Raw genomic sequence first — 18,841 nt, forward strand, 5'->3', positions numbered from 1 at the left:
GTCTACTACAATAGGCTCAAGGATGATTCATTCATCTATCTGGTGCTTTATGTAGATGATATGCTGATAGCTGCAAAGAAGAAGTATGACATTCAGAAGCTGAAGGGTTTACTTAGTGCTGAGTTTGAGATGAAGGATCTGGGAGCCGCTCGGAAGATTCTAGGGATGGAGATCATTAGAGACAGAGAGAGAAGGAAACTTTTCTTGTCACAGAGAAGCTACATTCAGAAGGTCTTGGCGAGGTTTGGCATGTCTTCATCTAAGCCTATTGATACCCCCAGTGCTGCCAATATCCATCTCACTGCCATGTTCGCTCCACAGTCAGAAGAAGAGAAGGAGTATATGTCACGAGTCCCTTATGCCAGTGCCGTAGGAAGTTTGATGTATGCTATGGTCTGTACAAGGCCAGATTTAGCACATGCAGTCAGTGTAGTGAGCAGATTCATGGGACAACCAGGGAGAGAACATTGGCAGGCTGTGAAGAGAATTTTCCGGTACCTTAGAGGTACATCTGACGTTGGTCTCATTTATGGAGGTGATACTCAGTGCTTGGTTACTGGCTATTCTGATTCTGACTATGCTGGAGATGTTGACACAAGAAGATCGATGACTGGCTATGTGTTTACCCTTGGAGGATCTGTCGTCAGTTGGAAGGCAACTTTGCAACCTACAGTGACTTTGTCTACTACGGAAGCGGAGTACATGGCCTTGACAGAGGCTGCAAAAGAAGGGATTTGGCTGAAAGGGCTGGTTAGTGATCTTGGTCTGCATCATGATCAGGCTACGGTGTATTGTGACAGTTTGAGCGCAATTTGTCTAGCCAAGGATCAAGTCCATCATGAGAGAACCAAGCATATTGACGTAAGGTATCATTTTCTGAGAAGTGAGAAGAGAATCAAGGTGAAGAAAGTAGGAACTGCTGATAATCCTGCTGATATGTTCACAAAGCCGGTTCCACAGAGCAAGTTTCAACACTGTTTGGACTTGCTCAACATCAGAAGCTGTTAATTGCCCTGCGGGGCAACTCTGAGGAAGAGGGGGAGGCCTGGCACTATCATAGTGCGTCTGAAGAATCTGTTCGGAGAATTCAAGTCAAGGTGGAGATTTGTTGAATGCCTTGAATCGGACCCGTTACAAACAGATCGGACCTGTTAGGGCGTAGCTTAGCACTATATATAGACGCTATGACAAACCCTATTCTGTAATTCTGTTCTTGCCTCTCCATAATAAAACTGCTCCACCTCTTCCCCGTGGACGTAGCCAATTTATTGGTGAACCACGTAAATCTGTTGTCTTTATTTTTCGCGTTTATATTTTCTCGTATTATCTCGAATTCCGCATAACAACTAAAGAAGGGAAACCACCCAACACACAACTAAGCCAACCTCCTAAGACGACTAGGCCCAACAACACACAAATCTAAAATCGAGCAGAGCTGGTCTAGCCACCTATCAAACAAGGATCAACATCATACAAGAACTACACAACAAAGGTGGCAAAAAGTAAACCAACAGTTCATGGGCCATAACACAATAGCCTATCAAGGCAAGGGCACGAGGAGACTCCTCGGAGGAGTTATTCACCCATTACTCCAAATCGAAGCGACACAGTCTAGTCGATCCACTACTAAAGGAAATCAACTATAGGAGTAAAACACATACACAAGCTTCAAATTAAATCATCATAATAGACCAGCAATCGATAAAATGGGCATGAAAACCCAAATCACACAAAAAATAAGAAAAAAAAAAAAGGGGGGGGGGGGGGTAAAGCCACGAAATCACATCCAAATAAGGGATACCTAGAGTCTTGACCTCTGTCCAGCATGCAGAAGCAGAGAATGGGACCGACCTTAATCGGAACACCAAATGTAGCACCAGCAACACTAAAGGTACCACATCTAACCGAAGGAGGCAACAACCCATGAGACTGATCTAATTGAATACCCCTAATCATGGTCCTATGTTGGGGATAAACTGTAGATTAATAAATAATTCATTGCTAACACTTGTGTAGGTTCTGAGATTGGACCAATCTGATCCTTCTCCTTAATCTATTTCATAGGCATTCTGAGGATACATTGAGAGGTAATTGTTTGTCGTCCCGGTGGGTCCTCTGGTTCCTTATTTTATGTTTTGTTCTATTTGAGAAACAAAGACATTGAGACTTGTATAATTATCATTCAAATTTTGTATTACCATACTAGTGACTTGTACACGTGACAATCAAGTTTTAAAGTATTTTTAAATGACTAAGTTTTCCGCTCTGATGTTGTTATTGTTTTACTTTCCCCATTTTTGTATTGTTTGGGTTTGAAGGCTGACTTGTCATGATGGGATTAGACAAGTGTCATCACATTTGATTTTGGATCGTGACAGTGGATCTTGTCGATCCTTCCATCTTGTCCTTTCTAGGACATCTCTGATTATTTTAAGTTGATTTTTTTTCATTATCAGGTTTTGCATGTTTTTTTATCTATAACTTTCCATATATCTTGAGAATCAATAATGACTTTCATATGTAGACACCATTTCTCATAAGTAACTTGGAGCATTGACATTACTCATGTATCTCATACCACACCATTGAAAAATAACAACCTAGAAAAACAATATTCACGCTAATAAATGAGAAAATAAGAGTAATAAATAATCAAGTTATAAATATGGAAAATGATTCAATTAAAATTAAAGGAGCAATGTAATGTTAAGAATTCATAACCAACATAATTATTTACTTAAGATAAATCAAGAAAAATGTAGAATATTTCGGAGTTGTAGAGAATTGAAGAAAGATCTCTGGAATGAGTATCCTAGATAGAATGGTCTAGAAATGTTCTAGAAAGAATAGTTTTAGAAAAAGATAGCTAGGAATATTCTAGAATATAGTAGTATGTACCTCTCTAAATTCTTCCATCACCTCCTATAAATAGAGGTGATCCATTTGAGTTGTAACCAACCAACAAAGAAAGCAAACCAAGCAAGAAACAAAGTAACCAAGTAAGTAAGAAATCAAGAGGGCAAACAAGTGTGAGTGCTCAAGTAAGGAGTGTTGCTGAAGCAAGCAACAAGTGTGATTAAGGTCCTTACTTTGATATAATAAAATTCAAGATTGTGAGAAATCGATAGTGTGACTGTAGTCTCCACACTCAAAAATATTCAACATGTAATTCCACTCTATGATGAGATAGTTTTTACACTTGAAAATCTCAAAAGACTATCAAACACTTAAAGATACAGTTCATATTTTCTATATATTATTTTCTTTTCATTTCACTTTAGTTTTGGTGTGTTTTGAGATGAGAGTTGGTGGCTCTATTTATAGGCAAAATAGTAATCCGGTATAGTTAATCAGTTTTATTGGTTCAAATTGCACCTGTCATATTATTTTGTCGACAACCGTTCAGGGGTGGCTCGACAGTGTTAAAAAAAAGACATGTGCCTTAAGCCCCCAAATATAAGGGGCCTCATTTTTTTTTTATATTAATAGGTTAGAAGTCATTATTTGACAACAAAAATTGAATACTATTTATAGAAAAAGTAAACATTCGTGAAAAATGAAGGGGTTATTAGAAGAAATTTAACATATTTGGAGTACTATATCTTATGAAAAATAATTTAAAATAAGAATGATTATATTATAAGGTGAAAACTAGAAGAAATAAATTATATAAAAGTTATTAACAAATTAAGTTTAAGGCCCCGTTTAATTTTTTCTTTAGGCCACTAAAACACTTGAGTCGCTCCTGCAACCGTTGCCTCTACATTGGCCAACCACATTATTTATTTATCTTTGGGAAAATGCACAAGTACCCCCTAGACTAGGACGAAAATTACAGAGACACATCTAAACTAAGGTCCTGTTACCCCTGAACTTATTTATTTTTTAATTTTGTGCACCTTTTGTCTTACGTGGCACACTCCGTGACTCCACACGATTGAGGCGTGTGGGAGATATTTGGATGCCAAGTAAACCAAAAAGGTACACAAAATCACATCTCGAAAGCTTGAGAAAGGGTGGTGAGATGAGGGTGATGAGAGACGTGTCCATTTTCAGGAACCAGATTTGATATATGCCAGGACGTTTGACAACTAAAGTCATTCACCTTGTGAGGAGACTGATAGAGAAATATAAGTAGAGGAAAAGAGATTTGCATATGGTGTTGATTAATCATGAAAAGGCCTACGATAAAGTCCCAAGAGAAGTCCTTTAACGATGTTTGGAGTCTAAAGATGTATTGGTGGCTTATATTAGTGTTATAAAAGACATATATGATAGAGCCAATACTCGGGTAAGAATATTGTGAGGAAACTCAGAGCACTCAGCACTGAGCCCTTGCCTTGATGATGGATAACTTTACGCGACATATTCAGGTGGAAGTTCCTCGAATTATTTTCTGGTGACATTATTTTCATCGAGGAGACTAGCAGAGGAGTCAACGATAGATTGGAGGCGTGGAGAAAGAATCGAGAATCTAAAGGGTTCAGGTTGAGTAGGACCAAGCTAAGACTCGGTATGGAGTGTAAAATTAGTGATGAGATGCATGAGACAAACGTGGAAGTGAGACTTAATACTGAAGCGATCTCCAAGAGAGAAGTATTTGAGAGAGTTGATTAGGCAGGAGATGACGCATCCATAACTTACAGAATAGAAGGGTGTCAAGGTCGTGGATAAGAGTAGAATGTTAGTATGTAGTATAGAGGTGGTCTTATTACTAGCCTATTCCAGTATTTGGCTGGGTGGAGCTCTGTGTCAGTCGTAATATTAGTATATTCATGTAGTTTTGGTTTTTAGCTTCTGATTATCAGTGTCGTTTAATATGTTTAGGTTACTGCACCTTGTTGTTAGTGTTATACATTTTGCATATGTTCCGTACTACTTTACTGTTAGTTGTCGTGTTTTTCTTTTAATTAATGCTTTGATTTGCTCGAGTGTAGGGCCTTCCAAAAATAGCCTCTCTACCTCAAAGAAGGTAATAGTAAGGCTTGTGTATACATTAGCCCCCCGGAACCTCATTTTGTGGAATTTCAGTGGGTTGGTCGTTGTAGTAATATTCAAGATAAGAATCTCAAGCAATACCTAGGTAAAATCTTTCAGCAAATGCGATGCCACTGCTGTTGATCATGACCTGTTGATATTTAAAATATACGTGAGTATAAACAGTGAAATCATAAAGGCGATGGAGGAGGAGATCAATGTAATAATTTGAACTCGCTTAGGCTTAATTGAAAATATAGTTTTATTTATGTTGAAGTGCAGAAATAACCTTATTGATAGGAGCAAGGTCTAGAATTTCTTTCACTGAGGACACCAACCCATGGAAGTTAGGCTTAGGAATCCTCAACCCAAAATCAAGATAGATCTGTAAATGACACGAACAAAAATATAAGCTTGTTTATAAATATGTGAGGAACTCTCCAATGTGGCATTGTTGATAGAAAAGAGCATACTTGAGGGTAGACTGAAGCAAGATATGAAGCTTCCATTAAGAAAGGGAATGATGCATGTAATAGCACTAAACGATTCTTAGTGAATCTCTTATCCTCAAGAAGATTGCGAAGATTAAGGGGATTCCCTGGTCTCAGATCCAAATCCTTCTCCTCCAAACTGTAATGAAAATTCTAGTCTTCAAAGACTATAGGAATAATAATAACAAGATAACATATAACCAGAAAAATAGTATGTTTTTCACCTTGTGTCTATCTGCATTGGCAAATTAAAATTTTGAGCCACCTCCAAAGCATGCATAAAAATATAATCACTAAAGTTCTTGTTTGAGATTCTGACTGGCTTCCCCGCTGGAAATACAGAATCTATTATCAGAATTATTTTACAGTCATGCATTAGAACCCCAAATCTTGTAAGACTCACCACATAAAATGTCACTCAGGCCCTCCTCAGCCTCCTTTTGTGTGACTTTTGAATTAATTGCAAGGCCACTACGATGTGCAATAATACTTTTAAAGGCAACAACTTTATCACCTTCTGTGTTCAACACTAAGTAACAACTTGCGAGATATTAACTCATAATAAATCAAAAGAAACATATATTTACTAAAACGTTCAAGGATATGACTTCAGTTCCTTAGTGAAAGTCTCCACAAATGAACTCAGTGTCCATGACTTCCCATTTGAACCCTGCAATAGAACATAAGAGGAGAAATATATTAGCAAATATAAGAGAGTAGATAGAACAATGAGAAAAATATAATAGAGATATGAATGCTGAAAGAATGAGCTTTTCACTTACTTATGCCAATGATTGTAGTAATTCACTTCATAAGGATTAGATGTAAATGTCTCATTATAGGTTATAGACATATAATCTAGGGATATGTCCTAATTATTACGGGGAAGAAGAAGTAGGAAACATAAGAGAGATAACAAAAAATATTTATTCAATGTGACCAAAAAAAAAGTATAATCTGCTCTATATACAAAGTGTGATTAAGTGAGTACTTAGTTAATGTTAATATACAGTAGCTACTCGTAAACAGGGGAAAGTACCAAACCATCCTTCTATGTACACCTTTATCTACCCTCTCCGTCGAGCTAGTAACTTCGAAATGAATAGAAGTCCTAGTCTGGAACTAAGGTATTCATGTTGAACCATATTGAGGACTTATATTAAAATGTCAGGTGGTGGTTGATCCTTATGAAATGACAATCCATTTTTATGTGTTCATTTCTTTCATGATAGACAGTATCTACACAAACCTCTAGTTTCAATCCCAATCTACCTAAGTGATTATAATAACCATATCAATTTTGCAACTGTGCTGGTTAGCTTCTTTTGTTAGCTTCTGTTGAACTTCTACTAACTGTATTCTATTTCTTTGATTTCCCGTATATAAGAGAACCTCCAAACATAAGTAAAGTAACTATACTGATATAGGCTTTCTGGTGATAGGACAAGCAGCCAAACCAACATGACAGTATATTGCAGTAGTAATTTAGAGAACTCTTTTAATTAAGGTGCGATTAAAGGCCTAATATACATCTAATGTTGTGTATCTAGTTTATTATATAAAATATTTCATTACCTTTTCAAGGATATTTTCAGCAACATGCTCAACTTGTAGTATTCTACCAACTGTTGGTACAAGTCTTTCATGCCATTTGATGTCAAGTTTTTTGTCCAATTTAATTCCATCGTCAATAAGTAAGATAACAATTCTTGCTGCTTTAAAGCAAACTGCAGCACTCGCCTCCAACCCTAAGCATCGACGAGATTCCTCAACAGCATCCAAGGATAAGCTTGAGCCATACAGTTCACAAATTTCATTAAGATTCACCTGGAAGATACAGTTACTGCTGTTAGAAGAATGACAAAGGGGGGAAACTTTTAATGTGTAAGAACTGATCCATGATTATGACAAGATGAACATAATAAGTAAATATCTTTTTTAAAATGAGAAGAACACTATCAGCTTGTCCTTGGCCAGGCATCATGAATGAAGTAATAACAATTTATAATACAAGGACACTCCTAAATAAGATGTGTGGAGGGAACTTTTATATTTGGTTTATCTCTATGTTATTCTGGTCAATAAGAAATAATTATTGCCTGAAAAGCCAGTCATGTTCTATACGCATCCCAAGAGAAGCACACAAAAGATGAATGTGAAATATTACCATACCAACAAAATATGTACAACCTAAGGAGTCTCTAGGAAACCAACATCTAATTACATAAGATTCAACATCAAGTCCTCATGAAATCTATATACTTTCTCTAATTTGTGCATTTTAACATGTATATTATATCATGTACTTCCTTCTATATTTGTGTAGTAACAAAGTCAGGTTGTATACACTCGTTAACTTAAATTTTTGTTATTCCTTGACTGGCATGTGTAGTAGATATATCATTACCCCTCATTCAAATGCTACTATCTCCAATTGGAATTCATATTTCCACCTAGTTGTCTTGAGTGAACATACTCCTGTGCAATGTATTATTATCCCTAGCTAGCTACTCTATCTGTTTCTCACTGCTGATAACCATGCATCCACATTTCGCAAAAAAGTGCAGTTGTGTCTCTTAGATCCTAGTCGTCCTCATCACGAAGGCACCATATGTTAGTGTTGAATGAGTTGGCAGATTTAGTCATAATCTGCTCCACCATTGAGCTGACTGATTTGATTATGATCTGCCCCACAAATAAAGCTAGCAGATATGATTAGAACCTGTTTTTGTAAATATAGGATTAGAATATATTATTCTAAGAAAATAGTTTAGAGGAAATCCCTTGATTCAAGGATTTCCTAAGAATTAGGGATTGATTAGTTTAATTGGTCTTTACTTGTTCTCCTATAAATACTGTACAAACGCTATGAATAAAATATATTTTTCAGTATCTAAAAAATTTCATGGTATCAAAGCGGGACAATTTCTCCTAATATCATATGGATAAAATAGCCTTTCACGAAGAGCATCTTTCTGAAACATCAACATAAGACAAAAGTTCTTCTCTGGAAGCTCCTGCAGAAAATCTGATGACACTAGGGGGCAATGCTTCTCACATGCCCTTCCAATTTACTTCTCATCAATTTAATGGGAAAAACTACCTGGAATGGGCACAGTCCGTAAAGCTTGCAATCGATGACCGTGGAAAGCTGGGACATGTGACCGTAGAAACGAAAAAGCCGAAAGTTGGAGACCTTAAGACGAACTCCTGGAGATCAGAGAATTCACTCGTGATTGCTTCGTTAATAAATTTTGTGGAACCAGTCATAGGTAAATCTCATTTCTTTTTGCCCCACGGCTAAGGATGTGTGGGAATCTGTTAGGGAGACATATTCTGATGTAAAAAGTGCCTCTCAAGTTTATGAGTTAAAAATTAAACTATGGCAAGCTAAGCAGGGTGAGAATGAACTTACTACTTATTAGAATGAAATGGCGTCATTGTGGCAGGAGTTAGACCAGTGCTACAATGATGAATGAGAGTGTTCTGTGGATTGTGTGAAAGCAAAAAAAAAGGAAGAAAGTGAGAGAGTTTACGTTTTTTAGCAGGAATAAGCAGGGAGATTGACGAGGTCATGTTGCGAATCCTAGGAAAAAATCCTCTGCCCTCTCTTCGTGAAACCTTTTCTGAAGTTAGGAGAGAGGAAACTAGGAGGAAAGTTATGTTAAAATCTGATTTAAATGTTGAAATTAAACCTGTTATAGACTCTTCAGCTCTTGTAACAGTGAAGAATGGAGAGAACAGAAACAAGAAGCCATGGTGTGATCATTGCAAAAAATATTGGCACACCCGTGAAACGTGTTGGGAGATTCATGGGAAACCACTAAACTGGAAGAAAAAGGGAGTTGATAATCGTGGCTTTCAATCTCAAAATGAGAAGGCCCGCTTTCAATCTCAAAACGGGCAGGCCCTCCTAACAACTAATTTTGATCAAGGGCAACAACCTTCTCCAGAAACGTCTCCATTTACAAGGGAACAATTGGAAATTCTACACAAACTCCTTCAATCTCCACAATTTCGTCCAAATGCACCAAATTCTTCTAATCCTTCCTGTTCTTTTGCTAAAACAGGTACTATATCCTCTACTTTTCTTAGTGTTAATTCCAACCAAATAGATTCTTGGATCATAGATTCAGTAGCTAGTGACCACATGACTAGAAGTTCCCATTTTTTCTCTACTTACACTCCTTGTGCAGGGAACAGTAAAATCAAGATAGCTAATGGTTCCTTCTCTGCAATTGCTGAAAAAGGAACTATTAAACTATCACCACCTCTTATACTTCATTATACTCTTCATGTTCCAAAGCTCTCTTGTAATCGAGTTTCTGTCAATAAATTCACCCGTTCTCTTAATTGTCATTCTGTTTTTTATTTCGATTTGTGTGAATTTCAGGAAAAGGTCTCGGGGAAGATGATTGGTAGTGCTAGAGAATCAGGAGGCTTTTATTTTCTTGACAACGGGAACACCTCACTACAACTGAATCCTATTAGTTTGAACTCTACTTTTGTTTTGAACAAAGTCATGCTTTGGCAGTATAGGCTTGGACATCAAAGTTTTTATTATTGAAGACACTTGTTACCTCAACTATTCAAAAATAAAAATCCATCCTTATTTTAATATGAATTTTCTGAAATGTCTAAGCATCACATAACTTCATTTCCTTCTCAAAAGTATCAGGCTTCAAAACCTTTTACAATGATTCATAGTGATGTTTGGGACCATCTAGAATTTCAACAATGTTTGGAAAACGGTGGTTTGTAATTTTTATTGACGATCATACTAGTTGAGTTGGGTTTTATTATTGAAGGATAAATCTGAGGTTAAAAATGTATTTGAAAATCAAGATTTTTTGGAGTGACAATGGCCGGGAATTTTTTAATGAACAATTAGGGAATTTTTTCAGAAAAACTGGGTAGTACACCAAAGCTCTTGTCCGGATAAACCTCAACAAAATGGTATCGCCGAATGAAAGAATAGACACCTTTTAGAGGTAAAGAGATCTTTAATGTTTACTAGTAAAGTTCCTCGACACCTTTGGGGAGAGGCTCTCTTGATTGACACTTACCTTATAAATAGGATGCCATCTTTTCCTCTTGAATTTAAGACACCTTTTAAAGTTTTTAGAGAATGTTTTCCTAGTTCTAGGTTAACTACAGATCTGCCTCTGAGAGTTTTTGGTTGTACAACATTTGTTCATGTTTATAATCGTAGTAAACTTGAACCGCGGGCTAAGAAGTGTATTTTTGTTGGATATGCCCCAAGTCCAAAGGGATATAAGTGTTATGATCCACATGCTAGGAAGATTATTGTCACAATGGACCTAACTTTCTTTGAGTGGAAACTCTATTTTACCACTCATCTTTAGGGGGAGTATCATGTAGGTAAAGATTTGTTTTTTTGTGATATTGAGGAAACCAGATATCAAGAAAATGATGAGCCTAATATTACAATAAATATTTATTTGAGATATGTAGGAGAAGATATAGATAAGTGTCATCCAAGAGATGATAAGGACCAAAGTGACTTGAATGATAAAACCCAGAAATTGAACCTGAACTTGTAGCGCCTTCAAATGACAAAAATAAAAATGGAAATAGAGAAAAAAAAAACAGAAATGCAGGTTTATTCGAGAAGGAACCAAACTCAAGAAAAAAGGGCCGAATATTCTCAACACTGCCAAAAATCAGTCCCACAAGACCTTAGTGTAATTCAAGGTACTCTTCCAACTGATTCTATTTCTCATTCTTTAGATCTAGATCTACCTATTGCAAAACGCAAAGGCGTTAGAAATACTTCTAAATATCCTATTTCTATGTTTCTGTCCTATAAAAAGCTGCCTCCTGGTTATTCAGCCTTTACTTCCCAACTTTCTAGTGTGGAAATTCAAACAAATGTGCAGGATGCTCTACAAGTTCTCGAGTGGAAAGATTTTATTTTGGAGGAATTGAAGGATCTTGAAAAAAATTAGACATGAGAATTAGTGGATTTACCCGAGGGAAAGAAAACCAGTGGGTTGTAAATGGGTGTTCACCACCAAATTCAAATCAAATGGATTATTGGAAAGGTATAAGGCCCGCCTAGTAGCTAAGGGATTCACACATACATATGACATTGACTATCTCAAGACGTTTACTCTAGTAGCTAAGCTAAACACAATCAGAATTCTGTTGACAATCGCAGTAAATCTCGACTGGTCTCTTCAGCAGTTGAATGTGAAAAATGCTTTCTTGAATGGGCACCTCGAGGAAGAAGTCTATATGGATCCCCCACCAGGTTTTGAAGGGAAGTACAAGTCAAAGATATGCAGGCTTAGAAAATCTCTTTATGGTCTAAAACAATCTCCAAGGACTTGGTTCGAAAGGTTTGCTCAATTTGTAAAAAAGTAAGGGTGTGCAAGGACAAGAAGATCACACTATGTTTACTCGACATTCACTAGAAGGAAAATAACAGTTCTCATAGTGTATGTTGAAGATATCATCCTCACGGGAGATGATGTGGTTGAAATAAAAAAATCTAAAGGAACGTCATTCCTCAGAATTTGAGATAAAGGATTTAGGCCCGCTAAAGTACTTTCTTGGCATGGAGGTTTCACAATCAAAGAAAGGAATTATAGTGTCACAAAAAAAGTATGTTCTTGATCTGTTATAAGAAACAAGAACGAGTGGTTGTAGACCAGCTGAAACTTCAATTGATCCAAATCTAAAGTTTGTAAAGGAAGGAAAATTGATTGATAAGGGACAAAATCAGAGATAGGTAGACAAGTTGATTTACTTGTCACATACTAGACCTGATATTTACTTTGCTGTAAGCCTAGTCAGTCAATTCATGCATTCTCTGCGATAAGAACACCAAGGAGTTGTGTATGGAATCCTAAGGTATCTAAAGAGTTCACGAGGGAAAGCATTGTTCTTAAAAAAGGATGAGCAGAGAAGTGTTGAGGCTTATATGGATGCAGACTTGGCTGATTTATATATTGATAGGAGGTCTACATCTGGATATTGTACATTTTTTGGGGAAATTTAGTGACATGGAGAAGCAAGAAGCAAAATGTGGTGGCTCGAAGTAGTGCTGACGCTGCGTATCGATCCATGGCACACGGAATTTGTGAAATATTGTGGCTCAAGAGATTTTTGGAAGAACTAAGAAGACCTGTGAGTTTTCCAATGAAGTTGTATTGTGATAATAAGTCTTCCATAAGCATGTGGAAGTGGACAGACACTTCATTAAAGAGAAGGTTGAAGATGGAAGTATGTGCATTCCTTTTGTTCCAACAACTGAACAAGTTGCAAATATTATCACAAAATGTCTTTTTAGAACTACTTTTGAGTCCTTTCTGAGCAAGTTAGACATGTTTGATATTTACATGCCAACATGAGGGGGAGTGATGAATGAGTTGACAGATTTAGTCATAATCTGCTCCACCATTGAGCTGGCAGATTTGGTTATAATCTGCTCCACAAATAAAGGTGACAAATTTGATTAGAATCTGTTTTTGTAAATATAGGATTAGAATATATTATTCTAGGAAAATAGTTTAGAGGAAATCCCTTGATTCAAGGATTTCGTAAGAATTAGGAATTGATTAGTTTAATTGGTCTTTACTTGTTCTTCTATAAATATTATACAAACACTATGAATAAAATATACTTTTCAATATCTAAACTTTCAGTTAGTATTAGTGGGAATATTTTGTCTTACTAACCTCTCCTTCGTAAGTAGTCTTTCTTGGTAGGCTAGCCAGAAACTGATTTAAAAGTAGGTTTGATCAACGTTTAAGTCAATCCAAACACGCTCTAACTATAGTTCAAATACAATATTCAAATGAAGATATTAAAATACTACATGCTAGACTAATGTATACAAAACAACAAACCAAAGTAAATTCTCAATAATAACAATAACAATCCAATAGAAAGTTATTACAATAACAACAAACAAGAAATATAAACACTTAATAAAACAAATTAAAGAAACAAGAGGAGATCAAAGAGATTTTCTCTTCTTTTTTTTTCCCAATTGTTTAAAGTATTAATTAATATTTTGTCACATATTACTATTTACAGGATATGATGGAAGAACACAAACAATTGTCATGAATATGACATTAGTTCATTTGGGATCATTGATGAGGATAAGAGGTGTCATTAAAATTCATAATGCATATAATTAGTGGGAGTTATGTATATGCACATACGGGAGTGTCAGTGACAGTAAAATTTATGTAATATACTCCACAATAATACAAATACTTATATATAAAAAAAAAGTTTAATATATTTTTGTATGATTTTTTCTTTTTTGGGAAGGACAAACATAAATATTCATGTTTCCAATTCGAAGATTAAAAAAAGAAATGATTTACTAATTTGCTCCACCATGAAATTAGACCAAGAATACATATTCAAGAGAGACCGGTAATTTAACTTTTTCTTACCTTCTTTCCGCTTTAAAGTTATATCTGTTATATTCCTGAATTCATACTATACTAATATTTAAAGGAAAAAAGGACAAATATATCGGAATATACATTAGTGTGAGTTCTATTAATTTAGTCACTCTAACAACGTAAATTATGCACTGATAGGCTTGGAAGAAAGTAAAAATGATAAATTTCATTTTCATTATTTTTGCACGTCAGGAAGCTTGTTTCTTAGAATATATATATTTATTTATTTATTTATTTTTGGTCGGGCAAACTTGTATAAATAAGTAGTCCACATTTTTGTAGTTAACAGAATCATGTTAGATGAAGCTGGTTGTATTTTGAAGGAAATGAAATTGCGGAGAGGGATAAGAAATAGACCTGAAAGTTGACGGAATCAGGAGAATCATATGCAGTTTTGGCTCCTTTGGATTCAGAAAAGCAGCTAATGAAAGGGAGATTGGAGTCCAGTGCCACAAGGTTGTGTGCATGAGCATCCACCATTTCTACGCTCTCCACTGCTCTTTTAAGCTCTTCAAAATTCTCCATATTTTGTCTTCCCTCACCAATTTCAGATGTGCATATTCCTATATACTCTTTCCACCACCTTCACCTTAATATTATTGGAATCACCACAAAAATCGTTCCACTACTTCACTTATGTCTCTCTAGATCCAAAAGATTTGTATGAGCCTTTTGCTCATTGACATGTGGAGCTCATGGATCCCCTTATTAATTATTACGATACTATATTTTTACTAAGGAAGATATATAATTGAATCATATTTCTATGTGAAAAATTGCCAACCTGACAAGTATTTTGAATGAGAGGAAATATAAAATGGAACCAAGAGTTATTTACGAAAAATAGGTCCGACTTAAACAAAACTTGACCCAAAATCAAAAGCGGAAAACAAAGTCCCATATGAAATGAGTCGGGTCCAACAGAAAAGGAATAAATATGTGGAAAAATATTTAGAAATAACCAACCCCGAAAGATCGTCCCTGATCTCTGCTCCACCACCGCGGTTGTTGAACTTCAAGGATCAACATTGATAGGCTACGAAGATCGAAAAAATACCTAAATCGTCTTTCATAACTCTCCATAGAAAGAATAATAACACCACATATTGGATATGGTTTAGTTAGAAAAAATGACAAGTTAATCGACAGGTAGAAATTTTCTTTCTTCAACGGGACAATGCTAAAAGTTGTAAAATTTATTGTACCAGCTAAATTAAAAGGTCGGTTAGTAAAATAGTTTATTGAATACATCCAAATCCACAAATCAATTACAAAAAATGTAGAGAAGCATCATTAGATATAGGCGGAATGAACTGACAGACCCTTATACTTTGTTCAAATTGTAAATTAGACTCCTCTACTCATGGTATTGTCAACTGAACACTTAAACTTTATGAAACTCGATCTTTTAAACCCCTCTGACAGTTGACTGAGCTCGTGTGACAACTTGATGTCTGAGTTGGACATAATGCGTGAGTTTCACACATATAAGGAGAGTGAGAATTGATGAATTATGATTTGTAAGGACTAAAATCAAAAAAATAAATATAAATAAAAGGAAGAACATTATAAAAAAAAAAGGGAAAAGAAAAAACTCCTCTCTTTCTTCTCTAGGCGCACATCTCCGTGTCATGGCTGCTGCAACTTCTCTTCTTCATCGTTATCACTGTCAATTATTATTTAAAGAAATCTTTATTTAGGATCTCCTTAGATTTCCTCTTATTCACCCTTTTCCAAACGAAAGGGCACACACAAACACACTGCCATAAAAAAACTTAAAGAGGAAGAAACATGCCATTAACACTAGATTTATTTTATCCAACTTCAATCGGTTTTGATAACCTAAAAAATTCTCAGGCGAAATTTGGGTAGATTTTGACGAATTTCATGACATAGGTTGGTGAAATTGTATTTGTATTGGGGTGTGAAAATAGTAATCAGCGTTGGATTACGAACAATTTGTCCAGATCTGGTTGTGTAGTGGCCAGATCTGGTTGTGCGATGGCTCAAGTTGTTATCACGGTAGAGGTTGGAGGAGGAAAGAAAAATAGTGATGGTGTGCGGCGGAGACAAAAACTAAGACAGGAAACGGAGAAAGTATATGCGATTTTGCCAGTAAAAATGGTGACACGCTGGCGATGGCTTGCCGGTAAAAGCTAATAGTAAATTAAAATGTTATTTATTTTACATTTTATTAAATAATTTTATAATTTTCAAAAATAATTATGAAATAATGATGTGGTATTAATATATAGTACGTGGATAAGACATGTCAATTATATAGAAGAGAGTGAGCTACACACATGGTGTGAGGGACTTAAAAGTCTCATTTTAATTGAGTTTAAGGGTCCAGGTGACAAATGGGCAAATAGAAGGGTTCAAAATACAAACTGATACAAGAATAAGGCTCCACCAGATCATTTCACCTTAGATATAATTACATAACTTAGAGTCAAAGTCGAATCCTAGAGAATAAGAATGATTCTGACCCAATTAGTGAAGAAAATTAAATAAAAGGTGTCAAATAAGTCTTGATTTGATTTTTGGTGACATATTGACCAAGAGCTGTTTAAATCCTCTTTAATATGTAAATAAGTAAAACTGGACCAATTTAACATTTTCAAAACTTTCTAATTTTATATAAAGTACAAAAAAAAGCACTTCATTTTTCAACTTTTATAATTCAATCCAAACCATTTAAAACAAAATAAAAAATTATTTTCTTCTTCTTCTCCCAACGTTCTCTCTTCTCTCTTTTGTTCTTCTTCTTCTTCTTCCTTAAAAATTTGAAAATCCGACTATCTCCATTATCTTCCTCCCCATCTCCGTTCGTGACTCTCTCCTCTTTCTGAACTGAAATTGTGTTCGACTTAAAATGGGAAAGTCATTTTTTTGAAAGATTTTACAATTTTCGAACAATACTAAGTTTTTTCCTTGAATTAATGAACAACAAATCGTTCTATTAATGTAAAAATTGAATAATAATGTAATGATGCTTACCATTTATTGTTTTCGAAAGAAAATCAACCAACCCAAAGAAACCCTAAATTCAAGGAAATGTATATGTATTGTTAACATTCAGTGAAAAGTTGTTTTTTTGTCGCTTTTGTTGTTCTTTTTGTGGAGTTTTTGTTGATATGATTTTACAGTCTTGTTCAGTTGTCCAACTTCTATTTCATTTGTTGAAAGATGAATCGTATGTTGCCACATTTTAGTGATATGTTGGTGCATTTTCCAACAGAGTTTTCATATGTTGTAACATCTCACCTATGTGTTATGACAACAAAATGGTGATTTGTGTCAACATAAGATTTATGTGTGGCAACAGAAATTTCATGTGTGACAGCAGTAGGTATATCTGTGGCAACATAATGTTAATTTGTGGCAACGAACTATCAATACGTGGTAAAATAATGTTATTATTATTTTATAATGAAATGTAAACTCTCAATATTTATTTACCTTGTAGATGATATGATAAAAGAAGTTTCATCCTTGACAAAAACTCAATCTTTTATTGGTGTTGCTTCCTCTTCTAACATCAAATGCTCTTTTTGTCTATGCAAAGAATGTGAGCAGCAACATAATTATTTTATTAGTCCAGTTAAAGAACTCACCGATATTTTCAATAAATGTCTTATAATATTGATGTCCAAGGTCCAAGAAGATTTCACAACCTTTGAAGTGTAGGAGGTTGAAAAAATCTATTTCTCAAACACTATCTATAATTAGTGAGAAGAAAGAGAATGAGAAGAAGGCAAATGAAGAGAAGGAGAAGAAGACAAAGCATAAGAAGGAGAAGGACAAGGAGAAGGGGGAGAAAGAGAATGAGAAGAATAAAGGAAAAGAAAAAGCACAAGCGAAAAAAGAAAGAGAAGAAAGTCAAAGTCATCAGTTGTGATATGAAGCAACAATATCCATTTGAAAGTTTTAACATTGATGGCGAGGGTCATGAACTAATGTCATCCTTCTCGCAATGGATAAACGAGGGTCTTTACAAATATCATGCAAAAAAGTATGGTCGTTAAACTATTATTAGTATTTCTTCTTGTTAAACACTAAATAATTATTTATAATGATTACATAATTGTAGAAGAGACAAGGACGATCACTACTTAGACAATTTCTCGAAACTTGAGTTTGACCAACTTGATTTTGTAGTTGCATTTCCAAAGAATAAGGACTGGTTCTAAGCGTTGTCTCAATCGAGTAAGTATTTTTTGATTAATACATGAATATATACAAATAAATTGATATAGAAATACTTTTGTTTGATGCATTTGTGTAGTATGGGGATGTCATTTTTAATATTTGCGTAAGAAGTCGAAGCAACACAGTGAATCTAAATATCGATATACCACTACTAGTTGTTTTTTCAAAATATATATTAACACTGCTAGTGTTGTTCTTGAATATGGGAATAAAATTGTTGGCACTATCAAAGGGTTTGGTAAACCTTGTGGACTGCCTTGGCACTTGACATATTATTCCATGTAAATAGTAATGGGGACTTTATTGGATCTTAACAGTCGTTGCATTGAAGGAATGTTGCATTAAAGTGTATGATTTGATGTCCTCATCTAGGATTAACAGAAAATTGTCCTCTAAGATTCAACAGTTGTCTACAATTTTGCCAAAGTACCTTGACTTAAGCAGATTTTTTGAGCAAAAAGAGCAAACCATCTGGTCAGATCTTGAATGTTACCAAAGAAAGAACAAATCTCACTCATTCGAAATCAGACATGTTACTGGTATTGCCCAACAAGGAAGCAATAGTCTGTAAGTATAGCATTATTTTTTATCTTACGACTATAGAAATATGATGTTATTGTATTTTCTAATTGATGATATACCATGCAGAGATTGTGAATCTTTTGTTGCTGCATGCGCTGAGTTTTTGAGTGATGGACTAGAAGTACCATCTTG

General features: G+C 35.2%; 1 protein-coding gene across 1 annotated transcript in view; it reads right to left on the minus strand.

Moving 5' to 3' along the window:
* Nucleotides 1-8,738, minus strand: part of LOC107023441 (protein fluG-like) — a 60,240-nt gene extending 51,502 nt beyond the window's left edge. Inside the window, exons 1-8 of the mRNA XM_027913906.1 lie at nt 8,572-8,738; nt 7,044-7,314; nt 6,074-6,138; nt 5,872-5,987; nt 5,693-5,798; nt 5,451-5,607; nt 5,267-5,362; nt 5,080-5,128 (exon numbers count right to left, since the gene is read on the minus strand). Of these exons, the coding sequence (XP_027769707.1) occupies nt 5,080-5,128; nt 5,267-5,362; nt 5,451-5,607; nt 5,693-5,798; nt 5,872-5,987; nt 6,074-6,138; nt 7,044-7,314; nt 8,572-8,738 (1,027 nt within the window). The remainder of the gene's footprint in view (nt 1-5,079; nt 5,129-5,266; nt 5,363-5,450; nt 5,608-5,692; nt 5,799-5,871; nt 5,988-6,073; nt 6,139-7,043; nt 7,315-8,571) is intronic.
* Nucleotides 8,739-18,841: the final 10,103 nt, after the last annotated feature.

Source organism: Solanum pennellii, chromosome 1 (genome assembly GCF_001406875.1).
Source record: "Solanum pennellii chromosome 1, SPENNV200".
NCBI classification, from domain to species: domain Eukaryota; kingdom Viridiplantae; phylum Streptophyta; class Magnoliopsida; order Solanales; family Solanaceae; genus Solanum; species Solanum pennellii.